This window comes from Cyphomyrmex costatus, unplaced genomic scaffold (assembly GCF_001594065.2).
Source record: "Cyphomyrmex costatus isolate MS0001 unplaced genomic scaffold, Ccosl1.0 scaffold18, whole genome shotgun sequence".
NCBI lineage: Eukaryota > Metazoa > Arthropoda > Insecta > Hymenoptera > Formicidae > Cyphomyrmex > Cyphomyrmex costatus.
The window spans coordinates 1,503,709-1,531,271 of NW_017275824.1; the positions used below are offsets into that span (position 1 = coordinate 1,503,709).

The window sequence follows — 27,563 nt, forward strand, 5'->3', positions numbered from 1 at the left end:
TCTGAAGGGATAAGATTAAAAAAAATGTTTTACGTAGTTTCAGAGAATAAAGCTTATATAATGTAATAACATAAGTGCAAAAAATGCCAGTTAGGTTTACTTCGCGAAAATCACAGTTTTATTTCTGATATTCAAATTCTATATTTTAATCGTATAATTCTAGCCATTTCTTTAAGTCAAATGCATCTAGTTATTGTTATGAATTAAGATTACTTGTAGTGATTTATGCGAAATGCTCCAGATTTAGATACATGAGAAATACTGTTATGCTCAATTAAAGAACATATCTAATTAATATTTCGAAAATAAATGATATTTAGAGCAGATATATAAATGTCGCGATGTGTGTGCATATGAACACACTGAAATGGAAGATGCGACCTTTGGCAATGCATTCAGAAATAAATTAATATACAAACAAAAGAAATATATATATATATATATAAAGAGAATCAAGTATAAAAAAAAGTCATGTATTTAATCTAAAGCTAAGATGCGTAGTAAGTAAGCTTGCAGGAAGAATTAACATTATGGGGAGAGTCGTGAGTTATTTCGCTTATAACAAGTTTATAATCCAATCCATATTTCTTTAAAATCAGTATGCAGATATAATACAAGAAATTTGGAAACTTTGATGGTTTTTATTTTTTGCGATGTATTTCCTGTTACATTAGTCCATTTTAGAACTAATGTCGTAAAAATTGATTGTTACAAAAATAGTTGTTATAAAATGGTACGAGTCCCTTTATTTCATTAAAAATTATATTAATTGGATTGGATTAGGGATATATTGTAAAATGAAAGAAAATTTTTATATAGTTCTTCCTTATATTAATGAATTACGATGTTTGATGTTTTATCCTCCTTTGTCATCTATATGCAGACAAATTAATTTCCGCATAAGATTTTAGGATAATTTAGTGTAACTGGGAGGTGAAAACTTCTTCCTCAAAAATTTCAAGATGTACAGCGGCATACATGAGACCAGTGTTATCACTAATACCTTCCATAAGAAGTCCGTTGTTTTAATAAATTCCGCATCTATATTAAAATAATAAGAGAATTAATGTATAAAATATTAACAACATGCATTTTTGCTTAATTATTTTGTTGTTAGATGTTACAAACTTACCGAAGTAATCCTTCAGAACGACCAATGATAATAAATAGAGCGCTAGAGAGAAGATTTCTGCAAGCATCATTATATGATGCCAAGTTCTAATTGTTAAAGCAACCATTATTAATTCAGTTAAAACTAGCGCTGAAAAACTTATGGCTACTATATGAATAAATTCATCCTCGAACATTATAAGTGCGCCATACATGATTACCCCTCCTGGAATATTATAACGTAAAAGATATATTTTCTTTCTTTTTTTGTGTATATTGCATATATATTATCTAAATTTAATAAAAACTATACGTACCTTGGTATATACTTATCAAAACCCACATGAAAAAAGTTTTATATGATAATGAACGACCTTTACTAAGTTCTTTATAAAGTTCCGGATAAGTAAGCGCTATTTTTCCTGATACATCTTTGTCTAATACCAATGAAAAGACGGGAAACATTGTGTATATTGTAGCATATCTAAAAATTTTTATATACTAATAATTTTTATGATAAAGTTTAATATATTAAGATGTAAGTTTTGTTATAAGAACCACTTAAATTAAAATATTTTAACCGACTTCGATTAACTTTGATTAACTTAATCGACGATTAACTCGATCAAAAGTGCTGTCAACAACAAAATTTAACTGTGTATAGTTCTTAACTATCTCTACGTTACGACACCATATGGCATACTTATTATTATTTGACAAATATGATCTTAAAAGAGATCGATGATTAATCATCGATTAAAGTTAAAGTTGATCGAAGTAGCTTAGATTTATAACAAGTTTTAACGAGTATATTTATGATACTTACCCTACCATAAGAAAACCTTGATATAAGGCAACCGAAGACAAATAAAAGACTGCAGAGAACACAGCCTGCATAGTTGAGATTATCAAACCACGGTGTATAACAAATTGACTTAATGCAGCCGATCGTTTGTAACTTCTTCTGCCATGAACCAATAGTAAATTAGCGAGATGGCTAAACTGAGAAATTGAAAAATCAGCAGCTAGCGATGCTTGTCTTCCCTCAAGACCCTCGAGACCAATTCCTATAAAAAAATACAAACCATAATAAAAAAAGAAAGAATATTTGGATAGATATAATTAAATAATCTAAAAAATTAAATACCAGCATCTGCAGCTTGTATCATGGAAACGTCGTTACCACCATCGCCAACGGCCGCTGTTCTCTTGCCTGTATGTCTTTGTATAAGACTAACAACTTCGGCTTTTTGTGTGGGTGAGCATCGGCAGCAAACGACGGCAGGTGAGCCGCAAGCAAGTTCCAGAAATTCTTGCTCGTAATACTGTAAGCATACCTCTAGGGAATCGCCGCTGATAACTAAGGCACAATCTTGCTTCTTGCGAAACGTATTCAGTTCCAAGTGAGCGTCAGTGCGCGTCACGACAGACTTAAAGACGTGCAGGCCTTGAGTGCGTGACACAAGACGCGAGGATTTCGCTATACAAGTGGCGGTCTCTAATTTGTCACCGGTCAACATCCATATCTTGATTCCGGCATTCCTCAAGAGTTCCAGTGTAGGCCTCACCCTGTCTTGTAACCTATCTTCAACACCGGTGACGCATAACAGTTCCATTTCTCTCTCGAGACTTTCCACCACCGCAGTAACTCTCGATACACGGTCGCTGACGCTCATTCTCGCCGCATTGTATCTATAAAAACATAAAATATAATTCAGTCATATATTTTATATCAACTAAAAGAGTAATACTTTCAATGATACATTACCTTGCTTCAAAATCGAGATACTGGTCTTCTGTCAAATTTTTCTTTGCCACAACCAATGTTCTGAGACCTTCACGTGCCATGTTTTCGCATACCTCATCCAGCCAATCATTATATTGCACAATGCCAGACATTACAACATCAGCACCTTTCAAATAGAATATGATCTCAGAGTTGGACTCCTCCCTCACGATTATCCCCATTCGCTTGGTTTCCGAAGTAAAAGGGAATATTTGCAGTATGGTATAATTCAATATTTGACCGTTCAAAGTCTTCAACTGCATCGAATTTAGGTCTCGCTTAACTAAAGCCAGTCCCATTTCCTCCGTCCATTTCACCAGAGCCACTTCATCTGGGCTTGAGGCTTGGTAATTACGCTTCTGTTCTGTTAGATAGTAATGTTGATCCGCCTCAGTTTGACTAAAATATTAAAATTTCAATATAATATTAAGGACTTCCCAGCTTTTCGATTAATAAGAAATTACCTTTGGATGGAACCAGTATCTCCAGTTTCCACGGTCTGCACGCTTACCGAATCCAGATTCGAGGATTTGTTTATCTCATCGTATACTGGAGTTACATTGTGACAAAGAGCTAAAGCATGCACGGCATCGTAGATCCGGGTATTCTCGGATCTTCGGACTTTCCCACTGTGCGCAGATGTCGCCTGCTTTATCGGTGAGTGCTCTATGTCGGTAGGGTAATAAGTCTTTAATACTGATGTTACTTCATCGAACGTTTCCTGGCCATATGATATGGTGCCTAGATGTAACTTCTTGAACACCATTTTATTCTGTGTCAACGTGCCGGTTTTGTCGCTCAGCAAATACGATATACGTCCGAGTTCTTCCGGAATAGTAGTTGTCCGTACAACCGTACCAGCAATATCTTTATCCCTTTGTATGCACCATGCGTAAAATGCTTTGCCCATGTCCAAATTTACTCTTAAGCTAATCGGTATGATGTAGGAAAACAGCAGGACAAAACGGAACATGTAACGATACCACGGTCCACTAAATCCTTTCAAACACATCATTACAAGTGCGAGTCCTATTACCGCACAAAATAGTACCTGCCAAAATACAGTAAAATATAAAATATCTATATACACACATGTCAATTTTGATGTTTAATTTCTACATAATAATACCTTCGTTAATTGATTGATTTCTTGATCGAGCAAACCAACTTTCGATCGAATTTCTGAATGATTCATTAGAGATCGCGTTTCCTGACCGGTATAAACGACAATACCAAGGGCGGAACCAGATGCCACTGCTGTGTTGGCCCATAATGTATTGTCCACACCCAAGCTTTCTTCACTGCTGTAACCATCATACTGGAAAGAAAATATAATTATATAAAAAAATTAAGACCTTAAAGCAAAAATAGAAAAACTGAACTTTACCCTTGAAAATGTGCCAATAAAGCTATGTATATCCTTCTGAGGTTTCTCGACATACAAACTGGCTTTAATATCAAACAACTGAGAATTGCTTTCCAATTTTTGCGTTGCAGGCACTGCTAATCGTAATTTCCAATCAGTTTCTCCATCCAATTGATCAGTTCGCACAAAACACGCGCCGGATTTCTCAGTTGTGCGTAATAATACTAAGTCGGCTGGTACTCTTTGACCTTTTTCTACTATAACCTATAATAATTGTCAGAGAAAAGAGCAAGAATTTAATTTAAATATCAAAATTTTGTTATATAAGAAAATAGAAAGTTATAAAAAATAATTACTACCAAGATACTGCAATATAACTTACCAAGTCACCCACACGTAATTTGGAACTTGGTACTAATTCTGGTGTATCAAAACCTTTCACTAGTCTATAATATTTTTGTGCATTGACCTCCTTGTCCCTCTTGTATCTCCTAAAATCATCAACGGCTTCGCGGAAAATTGTCACAGTTAAAACAAAACACAATGGCCCCCAATACGTGTATAAGTATCCTATTCTTATGTCTGGTATAAATTGAGATATAGCCATAAGCAGAAAGTATAAATTCAAGAAGAATTTGAATTGTTGAAAGAGGACCTGTGAAACAAAGACAGATGTTATCAATCGCACAATTTCAAGCGATTCGAAAAAGTACTAAGATTAATTTGATTGTAAAGAGAATGTACCAAAGGCAGGAAAGTAACAACATTGTATTTTTGATTTCTTATAACATTAGTGGGAAACTTCTCGTGCATAGGCTGTCCAATATGAATAACTCTGGCTCTTAATTCCCGTTCTCTGCAGCATCTCCTCCACATCCAAGTACAGCATCTGTAATTGCAACAGTTCTTATTTAACAATAGTACGTACAAAACTAGGCCTGTTCTTTGTTTTTGCATAATATTAAAATTTTTTTCTCGCTTTCGCTCGTTAAATTTCAAATATATATTTCATTTTAAACACAGTGTTCAGCTATAAAGAACAGACTTATATTGATAAAATGGCATTCTTATCGCAATGTTTGCCAAATTATCACTTCAAAAATATACAGCATTAAATCTTACATCAAATTCGATCATTTGCGTTATACTAAATCAGTGCATACTAAAAAAGCTGCTATACATAAGATTAGCAAAATTAAATGTAAAAGTTGATTAAGTTAAATGCAAAAGAAATTAAATATAAATGTAAAAGCATCTAAATATTTTAAACAATTAAATATTCAATAATAATATTGTGTGTCATATTATTTGATAAAATATACATGTATCATTTCATTGCCAAAGTTGATTATATTATGCTATTGCATTTATATACTTTATATAAAGCAGTTTTTAATGTATATTAGAGATCTTACAACAAAATTTAACCATGAGATGACAAACTTTCGATTAGCATGTGGTTTTTGTCAACTTCAAGTTAAAATGAATAAGATAGTACAAATTAGAATGAGATAGCTTATAAAAGAAGAGACTATATATTTCTTTTTCACTCTTGTTTTGACAAAATTGCTCGTGGCCAGACTCTGTTAGTCTCTAATGTATATCTAGTATAGTTCAAGTGGTCTATTTCATCATTAATTTCGACATTCGCAAGACTATGTTATTAATGGTCGTACACTCAATTAATTTCAATCGTTGACAAGTTAAGATATACACAAATACGCAGTCATGTCGTCCAAAGTTTTCGAGTCGACCTACATTCCTGCATAGACTGCCAAAATGATCGCAGTCAAACGTCAGCGGTCAGACAGCTGATCGAAGACTCGCTGACGCGAATGAGGAATTCTCGCGGGGGAGGAATTTTCGCATTGTCAAAGCACGTCTAGAGATCGAAGTTTAAGTTGGACGCGACGAGAAATATACGTCACCTCGACCAGGTACTATCATTCCGTGATTTGGATATCAGTGGGATATCCTCTTTGGACATCCTTGTAACGTTGCTCTGCGTCTCCATTTCAAGCTACTTCCTCCACATTTAGCACTCACTCGCGAAAACTGTCCCACTCGAGTATCTCGTACGCCTAATTCTTTTTCAGGAACACACTATCTGACAAATGTATCATCAATCATCAGTGGATCTATTGGTATTATTGTGACTATTATGACATCACGTCGCGGCCATGAAATGATTCTTGCAAGATACGCTTGTTGTGGGAAACTGGAGTTCGATTAGCACGGATTTTAAGCGAGTCCATTTCCCGATTGGTCGCGTTCGGTCGATACAACAGTCCCAAGCCAATAATTTGTCTAAAAGCCTCTCAAAACGTCACACACGTCATACCCTCAGCACGTGATCAAAACAGTTTGAAATTACAGTGCCGAGAATCAATTGATTTGTTTTCACTTGAAATTCCTAAAAATTTTTTTGCACTTAATGAGATCAATATAACATATAATACTCGTTGAAAAGAGAAAAAGTAAAAATGCTGTATGCATAGATCTCTAAATTTCTTTCTCAAATATTTTCACTTTATTTGGAAACGACAGATAATCGAAGAAATACTAAACAAGTAAATTTATAAATAATAAACATTACAGACTTATTAAGTACGACGGTTAGACCATTGTTATTTCATCGTGAATCGAACATGAATACTGTCCTATGTTTGCAGAGTATCTCGCTTGAATAATGCAACGTTAAGTGTACTTCGAACAGGGTCGAACATTATTTCGAGCGCGTATAACGCATAGCTTTCGATCGATCGCATTAACATTTCTCGCGCGAGATAGAAAATATTTAGATCTAAAACGAGATTTAAAAAATAATAATAATACGAAGATCCTACGTATATCATCTTACGACGATCTCTATTTATATCTATATTCTCGAATCATGCAGCTGTTAGTTAAAGACGATTCGAGAGACGATTAATTTCTTCGTATCCTTTTCCCCTTTTGTCAGTCGAGCAACAGAGACGCAATATTGTGTCGGAGAATGTTAGAAATAAATGATGAGGTTTGTAATCGATAAACGATGAAAAAAACAAATATCTAAGAGAAGCGTACCGCTTATTGTGTATCTCGCGTATAGTTTACGTGTTGCATTATACATCATTGTATTGGTTTATAGTGTTTATATACGCTTACTTAGATCCATCGAGGAACTAAGAGCAAAACCAATCATATTAAAGAGTTTTACAACAGTTGCAATAAAGCTGATTTCTCTATTGAACGCAGCCATTGTGAGTATAATTCACTTAATGCTGCAAATTCTTCGTTGATCAATCAGAAAAAAGAATCTTATAAATGATCAATCAAAGAATGCTTCGTGAAGTGATCTCGCATTCTTTATTATACATATATCACAAATGGAACCCTTATATGGTGTCTACAATACAGTAGTATGTCTTAAGTAATAAGTTGAAAAAACAGTTGATTATTCTTCTCACAATCAAATGCAGTGATTGGTCAATTTCCTAGCTTAAAAACTTTATTGTAGATATCGCTTTACGTTCGTTTTTTATTTCTTTACATTCATTTCTTTCTGCGTTTCAAATTATTTTAAATTATTTTAGTTATACAATTAATATTGTAATTATATTATAATTATATCGTATTTTATTAATCTCGTTATGCGATTGTAATAATAAATAATACATACGTTTCGACTCCGATCGGATCATTCTCAATGTTATTAAATAATTATATGTATAATACAAGCTGATTATTAAAATGTTAGAACTTCTTGCAACATTATCAATTCCACATAATTATTTTTATGATTCAATAAAATTATTTTCAGAGATCTCTAAATTTATCTAGTTAAATTTTTAAATACATCAGCAAAATTATATTCTTTCCATGTACGTTTATTTTTCTTGCTTTGATTCTTTTCTTTCTTTATTTTTACGCGCTGTCTATTTATTCGGACTCAACAAAAAAGCAGTAAAAAAAGATATATTTATCGTGAAGATAAAAGTACAGGTCCAACGAACTGCGCTCACGTTCTTCTTAAACTGAACAGTGCTGATTAGTATATAAGATCAATCGTTGCAACGATATTTTACTGTGGCATTCTGCGGAATATTGATTTGCTACGTTACTATTGCTCGAAATATAAATATATCTTGTTGTTTTGTTGACTTTCTGTAGGATCTCGATATATCGCAAGTAAAGCCTTATTTATTGTTGTCATACTTAATCCTGTATATTTTTACGGTTTTTCTGCTGTCGTCGTCTATGGCATATTTGACTTTCGCTCTATGTATCGTATCAAAAATGTACACGATGAGAAGAAGTAGATCATTTCTTCCTAGTAAATGTTATTTCAAAACACTTCTCCTGCATAATGCTATGCTATATATACACACAGTTTTATTTATATGGCGTCATTTTAACGTACTGCCAATAATCTATGAAAACTTGTTAGTTATTTTTCTGTGGAAGCAAACAATACAGTGTCGAATGAAAAAAGATGCAGTTCTTACGAATGGATTTTAATATTTGTTCCTGCAATTGTTTGTAAATAAATTTTGATATTCGTTCCATTGGGAAAACAGTTATTCTTGAATACAAATCTAGCTATAAAACAAAAAATATGCATTTCTTATGAATTTTGATACTAGTTCCGTAATGATTAAGTATCGTACGTAAAAGTCATATTTAATTACATTTTAGTCATACATAATTACGTTACAGTCATACTTAATTATACGAGTGATTGCGTGCTTGTGATTGGCGATTAGTGATTACTTTTCAGTCATCAATTTCTTTGCTCTAATTAGTTAAAAAGTAATTGTTAATTACTAATGTAATTGAGACTTAATGTTATATTATCAATAAATCGCAATTTGATGATTACATTAATTTCACATCAAAAACCTTCGAACGCTAGACAAATAAACACGATCGGCATTCGTATGTTGCATTAATAGTATATTGAATATATGCATGGATTAAAATTACTTCTGAAAGTAGTATTTCATAATCCATTCGCATTGATAAAGTTCAATGCACAAAAAATTTTTCTTCAAGAATTATAACGAAGAGATTATTATTAATATTAATTTTTAAAATAAATCACAATACAATATAAAATCAATTGTAATATAAATTATAATATATAATATATATAAGAATTTATAAATAATAATATAATATTAAAGATAAATAAAAAATGCACTTGATTGAGCGATATTCAATGTAAATAGTAGTGTAAAAAAGAAAACAAAATTTCATAAAAAGCAATCTGAAGCTGTGAGTCGAAGGATGCAAATTTATAGTCAATTTTCAAGATCGTTCTCGCAAACTTGGCAATTTGAAAAGAAAAACGATAAGATAAAAACAACGAGAATCTATATGTATGAGTATGTATATCACAATCGCGAGTTCGACAGTGAGGATCGGCAAGATCGTAACTCATGCGGCGAGTCGTTTTCCGAAACACCCTGTAGACTCACCCGCAAAGGCAGCTCTTCAGGTACTTGGAGCAATTGGCGATGCGCCGTCGCCTCGACGTCAGCTGCCTGATGCTGTCCTCGGACGGTTGCAGCAAATAGTCAGTCTCATCGTCGTCCATTTCAAAGTCCCGCTCGTCGGAGCTCAGCCGCAACGGCATCTCCTCCAGCCTCATGGCGGAGGCGTCGAGACGACGCGCTCTTTCGTTCCCCGTGTTTGTACTTTCTTTTATCCTTTATACTTCTTTCTATTTTTCGCGCGTCACGCGACCGTCCGGCTCTCCCGTCAACTCTCTCTCTCTCTCTCTCTCACCCTCGCGGCGACGACGGCGGGAGACGCGTGACGTGATTGACTGATGACGCGCAGCGGGTTAATCGCCGTCGTCTCGTGCGACCGATCGCTGCGGCACGACGTCCGCGGTGCATATCTTATCGCGGACGATCCGATCAGCTGATCTCGCAATCTCGGGAGAGTCGTCCAGCGTCTGAGTGCTCCGGACTGACACGACGAATCCACGGTCCGCAGCGGCGGCGGCAGCGACGACAACGACGACGACGACGATGGCGCGACGGGACGTCTTGTTTACGTACACACACGCGCGCACGCACGGGCTGCGTGTGCATCATGGCGGTCGGGTCTCGCGAAATGTATAGATGGGTCATGCGGCAAATTCGTGGGCGCCAGTCTTGCTTGAAACGGTCGACGTGGTCTTGCGTACGTAACCGATAAGAATAGACCAGGGTGTGCTCTATCATTATCGCGTCTACGCGACGGCTGTGTTGTCCTTCAAGTATGCGGCACCACCCGCCGCCATCTTGCTCGTCTAGTCACGTGCTCGCGTCGTCTGCTCGCAACGCTCGGTTTCCTCCGAACGTCCCCGAATTAACTTCGACCTTTCTCTGCTCTGATTTGAACAAATTGCGCGACTTATCAAATTGCATGATTATAGAACGTTTTAATTTTTATTGTTCTTTTAGCAACATATTTATCGACTAATTGATTCCAATTGTAATAATAATTATTTAACAATAGTCCTTAATTATTTAATCTGTTTCATCTCTCCCGTGGATGATATATATTATAAAATGAATATACAGCTTTTTTTTATTATCCTTCGATTAGTCTTTTAATCATTAATTTTAGATAAATTATATTTGTAATAATAATAATAATAATAATTTAGTAATAGTTTTTAATTATTTATTTTGTTTCTCATATGTCCTGTTTATCTATGTAAATATTATTTTGTGAAACGTACAATTCATTATTTTAATCACGTATTCCTTGATTGACATTTGATTAATTTTAAATAGATTATTGTAATAGTAACAATAATAATAATAATAATATATTTTGTTTTATCACTCCCGTCTATTTATAATGTTATTTGTCAGATGAGTAACACTGCACTTTGTTAATCAAGATTAACCTGATATTTTGCGGCTAACGATTTGATCGTACTTTTGAAAGATTCATCTGACTTTCCTTTCAGTTGCAATTGTCGGAAAAGCCGTTCGCACATAGATTTCTCATCTCTCGTCATGAAGCATACCGTCAAATCGAACCGATTACACGTGCTCAGTTTACCGAGAACTTCTATAACTGGCGTTATATCATCCACTTTTGACAAATGCTGCAGACATGCGTTTGCAAAGTCACCGAGAAAAGATGTCGGAATTTCCACCCAAAAGACGTGATGTTGCAGATCGTTTCTGTAACAAGAATAACGCCACTAATATATGATGACACTCTTTTATTACGTGTCTTACGATTCTCACCTTAGATTCCAAACATAGGTAAACTTTTCGGAATGGTCGGTAATTGTTTTCCACGATTGTAGAAAGTCCTTGCACGTTTTCCGAGATTTTTTCAAGATACTTTCGTTGCTATCTTTATTTCGTGTCGATTTTTTTAAGGCTTCTAACACAGTTGAGTCATGAGATTTGGCAGAATTAATTAATGGATTCCACTGTACACCAATTTTAGGTTTCATGTCGTTGCGATCCAAAGGTTTTAAATGAGCACCATGTACCTGCCGTTATAATTAATTTAAAATTTACTAAAAAATTTAAAAAATTATAATTTATTAATTTAAATAATAATAATTTTATTAATTTAATTTAATTTTCATTTAAATATTTATTTAACTTATTTCAAATAATAATTAATTAATTATATATGTATAAATTTAATTACAATGTTGAAAAATTCTCGAATTAAATTTTGAACATAAATTAAAGTACGACCTTGTACATTCAAAATTTCTTATGTAATGACAAATAACCAAAATTACAGTCACCATCTGTCTGAAGTGCTCATATGTCGGCACTGCTTGTTCAATCGCGCGAATTTTAGCGTCGTTTTGTAATTTATATAACTCATCAGCTGCGAGAGCTGCGTGAAGTTCCTTTTCTAAGCTCTTATAGTCTATCGACGCTTTTAATGCACTCATAGTGCGTCCTTTTTCCTTTCAGCACGTTTTCTGCTCGAATTCTAAGACAGTCTGACATGATAACACGACGGTTTGTCGTCATGGCAACTCTAGTATCAGCTTGATCTATTGATTAAAATATTACTTGCTCCACTCCATAATTATTTTATTTTTTCATAATCCGTACAAAAAATTATGTGGTTTTGTAATTAAAAATTATAAATAAATAAATTACGATTAAAAAATATATATAATTATATAAAGTGCAGAAATAAGCAAAAATGCTTATTACTTCAATTCTTGGTAATAATGGCTTCCGTTTCAGATATAATCTTTTCCTTTGACACTCTGTCTTGTCTTTTCTTCAGCAATCTATCGTGAGTTCTCTTCATCTCGAGTATCTCCTTCATCTCTTCCTTGTCCTCCTCCTAAAATCGATACCATCGACATAGAAAAACTGTTTGTTCTCACCCGTAGATTTATGAATACTCACAGTTTGATTTAATCGAAGAACCAATGCCTTACGACCGTCGGACATGGGCTGAGAATAGTCTGTCAACTTTCTCAGTCTTTCAGCAGGACTCACGCCTCTCTCCACAACCAGAACTATACGCGCCCACTGGCATACACAAAGCAATCAATGAAATCAGCTTTTGTAGAGCTTAACTTGCGCGAGTAGTTATTTTATTTTGTTTTTTATATAAACAATCATCTAAGATATTTTTATACTCCAATCAAAATTCATTAACTTTTATGACATATTATACATTATTGATTGTTTTCCAATTTATTAGTATTTGAGAATATTATAAATATAGATTTGAGAAACCAAACAGATATTACTAAATAAAGAATATTAAAAAAATATAAAATCCTTTTATTTTTTATGAAATTTCATATTTAAAAATATTAAATTAAATATCTTGACGGACAATTGAGAACTAATAAATTGATCGTAGTTAATAATGCGTGTAATAAATAAAGGTATAATTTTTATGGCGATATATCTGTTTATATTCAAAATATCAAACAGCTCAAATGGAAAATTTATCCTACATAAGACACAATATTTCTAGAATTATTATATGAATATTATGTTACAACATGAATATTAAAAATGGCAAATAATATTCATATAACATTCCAGGAATATTGTGTACTCGTTAGGTCAAATGGTATAGTACGCGGTACGAAACGTTGACGACGTACTTGCCGTTGCCATTCGTTCCTGGTTTCTGCGATCTTCTGGTAAGTGTTGCCCATCATAGCGATCAACATGTTTACAAGCAAGATTGCCACGATCGCCATGTACAATACAAACAGCAGCTGCAATTAATAGCAATTATCGTTGTAACGCTAGTGCTGCATTTGGCGCTCTTTTGCATAGCGCGAGTGAGTCATTCGTTACGTGAAAAATTTGTGCGACTTATCTAATTGTCGTTAAAACACATCATGTGAATGTTAATTAAAAGGCATGAAAGATGGTATTGTTTACTTCCATCTATGAATATTGAGCACATCGTTGAGCGACGGCAAGTAAAGTATACCTTGGCCTCGAATTCATGCTCGGTTCTGTCGAATGCGCCAAAGTAATCACCAAAATTCGTCATGCTCATCAGGAACATCGCCATAACACTTTCCATCGGTGATGGCATCGGATTCGAGATAGAGTCGTCGATACCCTCTGGAGTGTTCGGATTGTCGAACGACAGGAATATGATGTAATATGCTGTGAAGAAACTAGGTATCTATAATTCTAACAGCGTGTTTACATTGCGTGTGATGCCTATATTTGAAGATACGCAAGAAATCGTCATCGCGGAAATTTAACTCTCCGAAGCTGACGTCAAAATCCGTAACGCGGTTACAGATGTCGAGTCAGTGAGATCATTTAATTTACATTAAAAGGCATTAATTCAAGAAATCAGAATAATATAACTCGTAAGTACGAAAAAATGAATACTAAGTTTATTTTAATAATGATTCAAATTTGCGTGATTATAATGAATATATTTGTTTAACTGATTTTAACTATTTTTTTTAATTCATTTATTATTTATAATAGTCATTATAATTGTATTAACTGAATAGAAATATTTATTTTATTTACCATTTACATATACATCTTGATATTTTTTACTATATTAATATTTAAAACTATTATAATTTAGTACAATTTTTTCATATTTGAGAAAACTATCATAGGTATATGATTATAATTACTATAAAAATAGAGCTCCTAATCATAATTATTTTACCTTACAATTATAGTCACTTTTTTCTCAGTATTGGTCCAATAGATCCACTATCAGCTCCGGAGGGTTAAGATGATGTCTTCCGGCGTTAAATTAATCGATCGCCATGGATCGTATATTAATCTATAAGCGAGTTTAGAAGATTCTTTTATTGAGAAAGTCTTAAGGAAGTATTTTAAAAATCATATCTCTCTCTTCGCGAACAAACAGACGGTCCATTCAAGCAGTGTGCCGGCGCTACGTCGCGGTCGTTTGTTTGCGAAAAGTAAGACACAATGGCACATAGCGTTGCGGTCATGCTGCTGATTGCATAACGGCGTACGTCGCATCATTTAACGCATCTTAAGACCTCGGCGTAGCGCCTCCTTCTGTGGTTTCTTCCCCGTCGTTAATACAGGAGACCTTCTACGGGTCGAGTGATGTGTGTCAATGTCGCCTTGCAGCATCCAGTAAAATTGTCGATTAGGTCACACGACATTACGCGTGTCCGATGCAGATGCCGTTATACCAGCGGCTAATTAACAATTGTTGAGAATTAATAGAATAAGGCACCGGCCAGTCGTCGTCGGTGTGTCACCAGTGGAATTGATGATGTTTCTCGTCTCTTGCACGTGCCATTATGTCTCTTACAGCTACGATTATCAATTACGATAATCGGCGACAAGGTTATCCGTTTATTGTGTTCGGGACATGCCTCATTCAGAGAGATAAATGGAACAGGTGTTGCGTGAAATCAAAAGAGAAAATATAGGACTCGTATTTTTTCGAAACGCCACACGTTACCTTGAGAGAATCCCATGACGAAGACGAGGTAGATGGAAACAAATCTGATGAGGTCGCCCATGATCATCCTGTAAATCATCACGACGAATGGTCCGACCGTCTTGAAACCCCGGCAGAAGAACAGAAAGTACGGCGCCGTCGTCAGCATCACCACGACCGCTAGTATATCTTCGACCTCGTCGGAGCAGGTAAATCGCAGAACCGGGAACCACATCAGGATGCAGCATGAGATCAGGAACATCACACGTGACGGCACTGTCATCTAAAAATTGCGCTCGTGTTAACACGGGTGGCGTTCTTACGGTATTTCGTAATTTGCTGTAAATCGATTCATTCATAATAAATTTACATAAATCGACTCATTCATAATAAAAGAAAAAAAATGTCTGGTTAATTAATTGTCTGTTGGATTAATTAGAATTTTAATTGAAGATGGATAAATCAGAATTTTCTGGTTAAATTTACTAGAATTCTAGTTGTGATAATTGGAATTCTGGCTGATGTGATTTCTTTCTGATTTGTCCATTTTCTACCAAATATTTTTTTCAATATACTCAATGGGTACTTTCCATTTGGTGATACAAATCAATATGTCGTTCTATCTTTATTACTCATCACTATGGATTATTAAGAAAGATAGAATGATGCTTGTGTCGATTTGTATCACTAAATGGAAAACATCCGCGAATATTGATTTGCAATGACAGAGTTATAGTCGATTTGAAAATTCAGGAATTATTAAAATACGGTTCTTTTGTTGCCTTTATATATTAGGGGGTTGCATTAAAAGCCGCTGTTTTGTCCACTCAAAACATGTAAAAAACAGCGGCTTTTAATGCAACCCCCTAATATATCAAAAATAATTTCCTGAATGACTCTTACGAGATTTTCGATGAACATGTGAAGACCTAAGAATCTCGCTTCCCGTAACGCAGCCAAGATGTAGAGCACTGCTGCGATGAACATAAAAATTTCCGCAATTAGACGAATCTTTGCACTCATTTCTGACAGCTGCATCAGTCTGCACTCCTCCGAGAAATCGCCCCACCTATTAAATAAGTATTTATTTTACGACATTAATATGCGATATACACGCAAACAGCTAAGTCTGCTTAAACAGATTTTGTAAAACGACAAATTTTGCAGAGAAATTACTTTCTAAAATATTTCACATATTGCAATGAAATATTTTATGCTGTGTGCATGTAATTAATATCGCTATTCATCCATAGCTTTTTATAATATTTCTTGTGTAATGTAAATTTCTTTATAATATAATTATATTTTGATGTACCAATAGTCGTGATTAAATTTTGATCGCGCGACGCCGTCAATGATGGTCTTGGCAGTTGAATTCGCATCGGTTTTATTATACGTATCCATGAAATAGTCCGATGCGTTTGGAGAGCTATCGGTATACCACTGCGTATGAATGGCGGCCTCGTCAGGAGGACTCAGAATGCCCTCGTTTTCGTTCAGCGTTAAAAGCAAAATGTTTTTCAGGGCTGACGTGATGTTTGACGTTACTTGCAGCTGGATCTTCTCTAGTGATTCCTGCGTCATATTTAAAGGTGATTTGAAATTCGAGGTAAAAGCCGCCACGAGGCTATTTGTAACCAATTCTGACAAATCCGAGCTTTGGAAAGTCTTGAGAATGATAGGCTCCGTTATATTGGAGGAATTCGTCCTAGTCGACGTATCGTTTGCGTTTTCGTCTGTTTCTATGGTAGACGGACCAGGGCGAAGGGTGAGGCTAATCAGCGACAGTACGAAGTAGAAGCAGAAGAGGAAGAATTGATTGTAGAATCTAAAAATTAAAAATCCCGCAATTTGAGCATATAATTGTTTCATATGTAGTTAGTTTTTATATTTAATCAAGAAATAGGCTTTACAATGCGAATTTTTAATTTAATTCAATTTTTTGTGGAAGTGAAAATATAGAAAATATAAGTGTTTATATTTTCTATTATTATATGTACCGGGATTTGACGAAGGTATTCCACTTAGCGTTTAAAAGATCGACTAGCACGCCGTCCATTAACTCTAAATGTTCATCTTTATCCTACAATCATCGTAAAAATGTAAAAACATTCTGTGTGCGTATATTCTAACGATAAAACATAATTAGCATAATTTATTCGCTTACACCAAAGACAACTAGATTCAGGGCGGAATTATTGTTGATTGTCCCCGTATTAACGTCGATAGTATCTATTTGCGACAAAGGGTAGGCTGCGCAAGTTATGCTACCGATTTGCCAGTATATCTCTCTTTCGATATTCAGAATATGAAAGAACATCTCAATCCTGGCCAACTTTGCAGCCAAGGTCAACGGAGTTAGATGTTGAACGTTTCTTATACCGAGAGAAGCCCCTACTTCGTAAGCCATGTCAAACGTGGCCTAAGATTCAATTGAAGATAAAAAAAACAACAAATGCCATTAAATTATTTGTAATAAATTTTTGTACTTTTTTAAGTAAACGGTAGTCTGCTTCGATATTTTTTACTGACGGGATTATTAAATCAATCATTCAGATTTTTATTAAGTCAATTATTTATAGACAATATTTTTTGAGAATGAATAAAAGTATCGAAGAAAGAGATACTCGCCAATTTCTCGTATATCACCAGCATATGCATAACAGTATTGCCATTCGTGTCCTGCTTATCAGGGTCCGCACCTCTGGCTAATATAAGCCTGTAACACTCTTCCTGACCGAGACATGCAGCGAAGCTTAACGGATATTCTCCCCAATACACATATCTATGGACATAATGATAAGATAGATCGTCTAACTTTATTGAATAGACATGTGACACTACATTACATTCTTGATATGACGCGTCTTGACAAGATATGTTAAAATCTCGGATGATCGAGTCTGTGTTTCGAAGAATTTAATTGCGATATTTAGATCACATTTAGAACTCAAAACAAATGTTGTTGTTCAAAATTAATAATTTATAATTAAAGAGAGAATCCTCCATAATGAAATTCTTTTTGTTTCATCGTTAAGCGAGAGGTAACGATAATTTGATGTCGCTTTTGAAGAAAAGAAAAGCATATACCCGCTGTAATTGGTTTCTGGTGAGACACACACCCACTCGTGGTCCATATTGTCAAACCTTGACGGCTTCTGATCTTCTGGGCTCATGAAGTTGCCGAAGCACCTTTCGTGAATAATGCGCGGATCGTCTGCTCCGCTGTCGAGAAGGAACTTAACCATCGATGGATCCTCATTTACGATAGCGATATGCAAGACATTTTCTCCTAAATCCGAAATAAATCGGTACATATATAAAACTGTAAGACCGAAGAGAGATACAAATCTTTTTTCAACTAGATTACATTTGTATGAATTAAAATATTATATTCGTATACAGGGTGAACCATAAATATATTTTAAAATTTCGTGAGTGTGTTCCTTGATAAAAAGAAAGACTGTTTCTACGAACATTAGATTGCAAATACTTCGTTATCGAAATAATGGAATCTTGTACATCTGCAATAATATTTTTGCAATAGTACGTTTTGTTGAAAGATTTACGTGATCTGAATTCAAAAGAACTTCTTGATTAGAAAATCTATAAAAGCCGTGGAAGCCCCTTGAGGGAATAAGTGGTTTACCTTGGAAATGCTAACCATCCATTATGTAAGCGATATTCTATGAATAAATAATTTAATCGGAATACTTATCGGGGAATTTATCGGTAACGGATATTCTACGCGCACAATCTATAGATTGCCTTATATGAAGAAGATTCAATAACAGCTTTAATTCACAGCATTTAATCCATTTCATAATCGATGATCGTTACGTGTTTCATAACAATCACAGGAAGACTCAAACTTACCATAGTATTCGTCACTTAGATAAATATCATTTATAAGATTCGGATAGAAACGCAGCAGTCGTTTTGCCAAATCAGCATGGATGGCGGTCGCATGCAACATGCACAAATGCAAAATGGTTTCGCCGACAGCACCTCTGTCGCTTAGATTCCAACATACCAATCTATATTTGCTTTTATCTATCAAGAATATTTATTTGTTAGATAAATTTTTATACAGCTCGCAATTCTGCACGTAATTTAAACTGTAGAATTATGCTTGCGTAGTTTAATGATGTATATTGTAACTAGCAAATACCAATTAACAATAATATAATTGTTAGTTGTTATAATTTTCCACTTAATAATACAGTGATAATATAATATAACAATTATATAACATGGAATAGTTATATTAATAAATGGTAAATTATAATTAATTAATGACAATTGTGTTACTATTATACTTGATGTTTGCTGAGAACGAAGTTAAACTCATCGCAATATTACCTATCTTAGCTTCATCAACTTCCTCATCGCCCATGTCTTTATCAATATCGTAATCAGCTGGATTTTCCATAGCTTTTAAAGGCGGTAGCTGCACAGTGCGAAAGAAAAATCATTTGAAACACCGATATCGTAATCGATAGCGTAGTAGCGAAATTAGTCGCTTACCATTTTATGACGCGGACGATCTTTATTTCGTAGAAGGACCAATTTTTCCACTGGTATCCATTTACCTTTCCCTTTGTTGTATAGAAACGGCTCGACTTTCGTTCTCATCGCGTGATCCAACTCCGCATACTGCTTGGTTTGCGAGGCTCTTTTCATCATGTCCACCAATAATCCGCCACCTACAAACCTTGTTAGATAGCTAAATATTGGACTTGCGAAACAGCCGACAAAAAAAAAATGAAGAATATAAAAGTATAAAAGTTGTTTCTTAAAATGAAAAAAGTCAAAATAATGAACATAGCGTTAGTCAAAACAGTTGTCAAACAGAGTCAAACAGTTAGTGACGTGTAAAAGAGATTTAAGACTTATTTAGAAATAATACATAAAATTTCAAATTCGGCTTTTCTTTGAGTCATATTCATTGAAAATATCACATATTTACACGAAAATAACAATTCTGCTAAAGCATTGAAAAATTTAAATAAATACGAATCTGAAAACAATTTGTTAGACCACCAAAATAATGCAGAACACTCAAGATGGCTATTAGAATGTCAAAACTTTTTGCAATATATGGCTTATTATGTTTGAGAATCCAATATAAATATAGTTCAACTAAATTAATTGTTAATAAATTAATCGTAATAAGAATTTAGACCAATAAGAATAAATATAATTAAATAAGAGAAAACTTATATTTTAAATCAGAGTTTGGTCCTTAAATATTTCGGTGTAAATTTATACCAGCGCGTCGTCCAATATCGTTCGACAGTCATCCAACAAGTGTGTTGTTATTCTAATCATTTACTAAAATTTAAACAATTCAGCCGGAAAAATCTCATCATATGCCATAGGTTTAACTTATAATCTTACGTGCCTTGACTCAGAAATGAAAGATATCGTATGAAATATTATGGCTCTGGCAAACAGGACGCGGTAACACTTGCCGCCGAGGAGAAATTAGCACAATAGCCAATTATATGCTTTCGCTTTTATGGAAAAGGAATAAACTGATTAGCTTTCACGATAATTTCCGCTGCGCGGCAGGTGCGTTCTGAGTGCAGTAGTCATTAGCGGGAAATCCCTGTCGAAAGTCGGCGCGAATTTCGGAAGAGACGACTGTAGAAGGTCCGCGATGATTTACGGTCGCGCGACCGTACAGGATTAATTCGGCGAGCGGCACGTGGACGCACGTTGCGTCACGAGTGTAGGTATTTGGATCATGTCGAGTGCCCGAAAGCTATTATATCGGACACATATACATTAGAACTCCGTCCATCAGCGTCGGAATCGGTGCGGTGACTCACGGATGATAAATACGGGAGAGGCGGAAGAGAAGCAAAGAGCGGAGGGAGCTCGGCGGCCCTCGCGAGCCATCTCGATTGGCGTCAATTCCTCGCGGCGCATCGTTAGGAACGCGTGTATGCCGTGACGGCATTCCTATTTTCGCGGTCAAGGAGCCCTCGGCGTTTTCCGGCACTGGTTAAAAATGACACGTGCAATTACGTTGTGCGTGGTAAATCAATGCAATCTGTCGACTGGTGATGTCAAAACACTCAAACCTAAAGAAGACTTCAAGTCAAGAAAAGAGTTTTTATGGCGTCCTGAAAGACAAAATGATGACTTCTGGTTGAACGATTTGTTAATTTTTTTTAATTGATTATTTTGATCTATTTGTTAAAATCATTCTCAGCTTCCTATTATTACTCTAAAACTTAAATGCTCAAGATTTATGCAAATCAATGACCCAATGACACACATTGTACTGATTCTAACAGATTTAACATATGGTTGTGCTTTAGATCAAAAGAATAAAATCACGATGTTCTAGTTCTCTTATATAACAGATCCATGAAAACATTGTAAGAATTCATAATTTAATCATGCAACATGCAGGTCCTACGACTTTAGAAGCAGCAAATAAGGCTGTGGCGATTGTATCACACAACTCGCATAAATTATATTTGCAAAATCATTCTTCGCTTCGGGAGTAATACGCATATATATATATATATAATGTATATATATATGTATACACATATGTATGTGTTTACACTCTTATTTTATGTATACAAGAAATCAGACAAGACATGCGCTCGAACTATAAACGGACTATAAATGGATAAGTACCAACTATACAGATGAAACAAACATATAATAAAAGGCACGTCAATGCAGATAATATAGGGACACTTACTCTAGACCATCAATCTTAACGAGATTATTGTAAACAGCGCGTTGAACGCATCCGGAAATAAGAGAAAGAACACTTTAAGAACGTTCGGCGTAATTGGTAAATGCTATCAGACTGCATATAATTAAAGAAATTGAAATAATAGAAAAGGCACATACCTTCTATATCCAAAAAACTTTAATTATTTCTGTCAATATCCTATATATAAATTCTGTAAACATTTTTTAAATTATATTTTATATTTAAAATTTATTATATAAATTTATACAATTTTAACTTAATTTTACTGATTTGTGATTTATAATTTATAGTAACCGGTTTTAAACAGAAGATCCTTTTCTCTCTCTTAAACAAGATTTTTTCTACGTTAAAAAAAGATTATCTTTCGATGCGATTTCTCAGATGTTCAAGGCGAAGAAATATAATAAATAGTCTATTTTTCATTCCTGTACTAGAACATTTTTCCGTTTTTGACAAATATTGTATATATCTATTTCACTTTAAGTTTTAAAAATATACACGAATTACAGCTACAGAAAGTAGACTTACACAAAATACGATACATTCTTTTCCCCTACTTTCCCGAAGACTCTCTCCAACAAGTTTTGTGTCATGTGCGAAATTGATGGTGGGACGGCGGAAGAGGTCGTCGGCACATCAAAGCACATGCAACGCCATCTTGTACAGTCTGGTGCAAGTATTGCATGCACCGTCGCGGCAATTGCTGGCGCAAGTCTGTGGGAAGAGCGAGCGGCCGGGATCTCCATCGCGGCTACTGTCAGTGATTAAACGTGGCACGGTGCGGCCAATACGGCGTATCATGGCGCAGTGGAGACAGGACACGATATTAAAGTTGATCGGTGCATATCGCGCGAGGCGGCTGCTCTGGGATCACAATGCGCCGGACTATACTGATCGTAGCAAGAGAATCTACGCGTGGAAGGAAATCGCCGACGAGGTGCGCCAGTCCCGACCTCACATATACAGTTAACCCTATAAACTATACTTAGCGTCCTTTTTAAAACGTGTCAACACATTCGTTAAATTTTTGACCCTGCAAAAATATCAATGTCGCGGACATTCAATAACGTTTTATTTCAATGCGTAGAAAATTAGATGTTTTAGAATACATCTGGATATATTATAAATTAATAAAGAGAAAAAGAAACGAGCAATGTTCTTTTTTTTTTTTTTTTTAAAGAGTTGCGTTATAACTAATGATAATTTTTAATTAACGAAAAGAAAGCGTTTTATTTTGACTCCTATATATATTTCGCGTTCTGTGTGTGTATCATACATATAATTCGTGATGCACGCACGTGCGCCAGAAGCACGCTAGGCCGGGTGCAAAATACATCTCGGGAGTGTATTCCAGACACGCGCGTCCAACACTTGCGCAAGTCGTTGCGCAATGCTGGCGCATCGCGAGCGCACGGAGAGTCTTTGCCGCCGCTGTGCCCGCTGTAAACAGAAAGCGAATTTCTCGCGTTGCATAGAAACCGCGTTTGCGTAACGGTTCGCGCAAAAAGCATCCACGCTTCACTTATTTATTACCGGATTATGTAACGTGCCTTCGAATCCACCGTCGGGGGCGTGTTCTGGCGATGACGTGAATGTCAAAAAGAGAAAAACAAAATAAAAACAAGAATGTACGGTGCGCTCTTATCTCATTGCGGTTTGCACTTGTCAGCTCGGATACGACGTGATGACAGTGGAGAGGAAACTGAAGAGCCTGAAGACTCACTTCATGTCGGTCCACAAAGCGTACGCGAAACGCAGGCTCAAAGCTGATTCAAATCCTGGCAGTGTCATCAAGCCCAAGTGGTTTGCTTACGAGGCCTTGACTTTCCTGAATAAAGGGCGCCTGCTGCGAATCAATCGCGAGACGCCGAACATGGAAAAGCAGGTGCGCCACGAGCTCCTGTGAATTTTCCGCGATTCCCTTGCGTACAATTAGCATACGGTTTGCAGTAATATAATTAAAATTAAATTAATATTACTCTTTTAGAATAAATTTTTAAAAAGTAAACTCTCACTCATAAAAATTGAAAATTATACCATTTTTATATGAAAAAAAACGATGTTGAAATACCTAAAAATTTTGTTGGATACAGATTTGAAATAATGATGTGGAAGCTTTAAGTATGATGAGTAATACTGCAAATAGTTTTAACATTTTAACAATTAGTTTTAATGTTCTACGTAATTATTTGTCTAATGTTCAACAAAATTATTTTCAGATTTGTATCTAGCTAAATTTTTAGATAATATTATACTTCAGCAAAATATCGTTCTTTTCGTGAGATTTTATTTTAAAAAATTTAGAGAGTATATAAGCTTACATGATTGAAAAGGGAGGATTTTAGTTAAATGATAATTGCAACAATTCTACTTGTCAATTCTGTATCTCAAAAGCATAAACATTCTGCAAACAGTTTCAACGTTCTAGCAATTAGTTTTAGCATCTTACATAATTATTTTGATGGTTCAACAAAATTTATAATTTATATGTTTTAATAAGTAAGGATATATATTATAAAGACTATAAAGAATTTTATTTTATAATTGTTTCAAGAAAATGATTGTATAATATCAACAATAAGATTATTCTAATTAAAAATTTATATTGTAGAATTGTTATTCATTGGAACTTTGTTGAATATAATATCAATTTGTCAATAACATTTATTTTTAGATCTAACTGAATTTCGAAACACTTCAGCAAAACTATTCTTTCCTTGCAATTAATTTTTTAAAATAATGTCGCGAATCGCGTTATTTCACCTCTCGCGAAATGAAATCATAAGCGTTTAATTAATTCACGATGTCTTTCTTTTAGAATCCCGCGCCCATCTCTAATTGGAAGCAGCAGGTATTTCATTTTTTTTTAATATATTAATTTCCAATAAATATCAACTAACAGTAAGATTATATCAATATGATATTTTCCTATATATTCAACATTGTATTATAATAATTAATACGTATAACATGTGTGCGTTATATTATACGTGTATTGTTGAATAAGAAATTATAATATCGATATAATGTCATGATAGTTGATATTTATCGGATTAATTATAAAAGTCGTGATGTAGCGCATTATTATGTTGTATATAGGAGTTTACATTGTATAGGAATTCGCAAGATCTCCTAATCCCGATATGACAAACGTACATACGTGTCCCATGTTGAAAACTTTCGATCTATACGACCTGTTTGTAAAAGTCCTCGGTCCTATCGACATCACTTTTTCTTTCCACGATTTCAGGAGATTCCGTCAAGCCGTGACGAATTTACGGTTTTTGCCGAGCACGTCGCCATTCGGCTGAAGAATATAGTGGACGTGCGTGCAAGACTCGTCGCACAGCATCAGATAAACAATATTCTGTTTGAGGCCGAGATGGGAAAGTATAACATGCAGTCCTCCTTCGTTTCGGACAATCCACAGATTATGGAACATTTGGACGAGCCCTCGACGTCGAACGAGGAGAAAGTGATGATAAATAATATTCCCCATGCAATCTAATTGGACCTTTTCCTCCGCGAGTGCGATCGTTATATCTCAGAATTTTCGCGAACAAGTTATATATGGAAAGAACAATTTTGTAGAAATAACTAAAAATTTAATTAGATACAAATAATAAAAATATGTACATAGAAAACTCAAGCATGACGAGCAATGCAATAAAAATTATATACAAATATTATATTCTAGCAATCAATTTTTGACATATTTTTATAATCAATTTCTTATGTAATTATTTTTGTGATAAAATTATTTTCAAAATTTGCATTTAGTTATACTTTTATATTCAACAAAACTGTTCTTTCTGTGTACGTCTCGTATTTACGTTATCTACGTGTCATTGAATTTTTACGGCGCAGTCGTTGATAATGATAGTGATCTCTTTTGTTACTCGCTGTAAATAATGGTGAATGACGAAAGCCATCGGTTAAAAACGACGGATCTTCAAAAGACCGCGAGAACGTTTGGCATGTTGCTGAATCTACTCCGCCAGACGTAACTCTATTTATGTGCCTTCGTTTTGCCCGGCATGTCATATTCTTCGTCGTAGCAAACCGCGAAAGCCGCGTCAAAAGCCAGCTTTCGTCGAGGGCGGCCAATATACGCTGACAACGCGAAATGCGCGTCAAAAATCGGCAAATGCAGCGCTTTCATTTTTTCGTTCTCTTATTTCAATATATTTCCGTTCCTATTCAGTATATTTCAAGTGTAAAGCAAAGTAGATGTAACACTCACTTATTTACATACAGTGCATATGCATTTCATGAATTATATTTATTTCATTGTTAATTATATAAAATAGTAATTATTTTATTTCATTCTGATAAATGAACCCACTTGTACTTGTGAGAATTAAATAAGAAAGAAATAAATTGATTATTGTATTGTACATTTTGTTATTTCGCTCACCCTTCAAGTCGACTAATTTATAGAGCAGGATGGACGATGTATCCGTTTGTTTCTTCACGCTGCTTGCAACATTGCTCTCAGTATTACCCATCGTTTATACAAACACTTCACTTCCAATGTTTAAGTGCCTGTAGAGGAGATGAGCTCTCGTATATCGAATGTGCGGCACAGTGTGCAACCGATAGGAGCCAATATTGATAAACGCGTCTGTTTGGTTGCTAGGATACCGCAGTCGATTATCGATTAAAGGGACCTTTAAACACCTTTTGCTTTTGTATTCACAGAGAAATTTGATTAATTTAATTTATGCAATTTACTCCTTCTGTTATTTCATCTAACTGAATTATGTAATACATTTACATTCTCCTCGTTATCATGAATCAAGGAATGATCGGTTTTAAGACGGAACTTAAAACCGTCGAAACGTAAAACCGCAAAAAGATCCGCAAATTTGACGGCGGAAAGAATTAATTGCCAGACCTCAAAAAAGAATTTGGTACAGGAAATCCTGTTCTTGCGATTCCACAAAATCCTGTACCGAAATCCGCAGGAATTATGACTTATGTCTGCAATGTAAATGTAGATTAATCTCGGTTTAAATTACTCTTTGTATTTTTTTCCAGTTACAAAAATTAGAAAAAGATAAAATATAAATAAAACTGAGATTAATGTTAATGTACATTGGTAAAAATGTAAATATTGACATTGTATAATTAATAAGTATAATTGGTAGAAAAATAAAACTGCACAGAGATTAAAATTAATTTACATTGATAAAAGTGTAAGTATTAATATTGTCTAATTAATAATAATTGGTAAAAAGACAAAATTGAGACTAAAGTTAACCCTAGTAGTACATAGTATTGACGCAATATTGAGAAACAATATATAGCTAATATTAAATACTAGGTAAGGATTGAAATTCCGGTATTGGTTCAATACTGTAACGTAATCATATTTAGTCAATATTAGTTTTCAACAATATTGTACCAATATTGCATGGAGATTGAATTTTTACCCAATGTTTTATTGGTTGTATATTATTTCCCGATATTGGCGAAAAATATTGGAAAACAATGTACAGCCTTGGAGGAAAGATTTCGTTGATATTTCATTGAAACTTTACTGAAATGTTAAATTATTTTTCGTTTTGAAACATTTTTTAGTGAAATTTCAGCGAATTGCATTAAAATTCCAGAAAAATCGAATTAATTAATTTAGTTTTATTTTACTAAAA

At 34.6% G+C, this 27,563-nt stretch overlaps 3 protein-coding genes across 4 annotated transcripts; 1 reads left to right on the forward strand and 2 right to left on the reverse strand.

The window, feature by feature from the left end:
* Positions 1 to 779: 779 nt before the first annotated feature.
* On the reverse strand, positions 780 to 12,266 carry LOC108772213 (probable phospholipid-transporting ATPase IIB). Of its 2 annotated transcripts, XM_018537705.1 has the most exons (16): positions 12,019 to 12,266; positions 11,498 to 11,751; positions 11,272 to 11,431; positions 10,607 to 10,616; positions 9,722 to 9,944; positions 5,007 to 5,151; positions 4,645 to 4,917; positions 4,284 to 4,526; positions 4,026 to 4,214; positions 3,361 to 3,947; positions 2,879 to 3,295; positions 2,258 to 2,802; positions 1,937 to 2,177; positions 1,428 to 1,594; positions 1,133 to 1,336; positions 780 to 1,041 (listed from the first exon to the last, which is right to left on the reverse strand). In XM_018537705.1, exons 1-16 carry the CDS (start codon positions 12,169 to 12,171, stop codon positions 908 to 910), a joined length of 3,945 nt encoding a protein of 1,314 aa, XP_018393207.1. In that variant the 5' UTR covers positions 12,172 to 12,266; the 3' UTR covers positions 780 to 907. The 2 variants fall into 2 exon arrangements, with proteins under 2 accessions (XP_018393207.1, XP_018393206.1); XM_018537704.1 differs by lacking the exons at positions 9,722 to 9,944; positions 10,607 to 10,616; positions 11,272 to 11,431; positions 11,498 to 11,751; positions 12,019 to 12,266 and adding an exon at positions 6,191 to 6,344.
* Positions 12,232 to 26,417, reverse strand: nan (transient receptor potential cation channel subfamily V member nanchung). Its single transcript, XM_018537706.1, has 16 exons — positions 26,327 to 26,417; positions 19,695 to 19,873; positions 19,530 to 19,617; positions 19,044 to 19,220; positions 18,258 to 18,459; positions 17,799 to 17,952; positions 17,335 to 17,589; positions 17,168 to 17,250; positions 16,483 to 16,995; positions 16,071 to 16,236; positions 15,189 to 15,450; positions 13,698 to 13,879; positions 13,360 to 13,476; positions 12,644 to 12,769; positions 12,443 to 12,578; positions 12,232 to 12,276 (listed from the first exon to the last, which is right to left on the reverse strand). The coding sequence occupies exons 1-15, from the start codon at positions 26,415 to 26,417 to the stop codon at positions 12,444 to 12,446; spliced, it is 2,730 nt and encodes a 909-aa protein (XP_018393208.1). The 3' UTR covers positions 12,232 to 12,276; position 12,443.
* LOC108772215 (uncharacterized) lies at positions 22,605 to 25,468 on the forward strand. The gene is made up of 4 exons (XM_018537707.1): positions 22,605 to 22,846; positions 23,579 to 23,794; positions 24,728 to 24,760; positions 25,160 to 25,468. Exons 1-4 carry the CDS (start codon positions 22,709 to 22,711, stop codon positions 25,415 to 25,417), a joined length of 645 nt encoding a protein of 214 aa, XP_018393209.1. The 5' UTR covers positions 22,605 to 22,708; the 3' UTR covers positions 25,418 to 25,468.
* Positions 26,418 to 27,563: the final 1,146 nt, after the last annotated feature.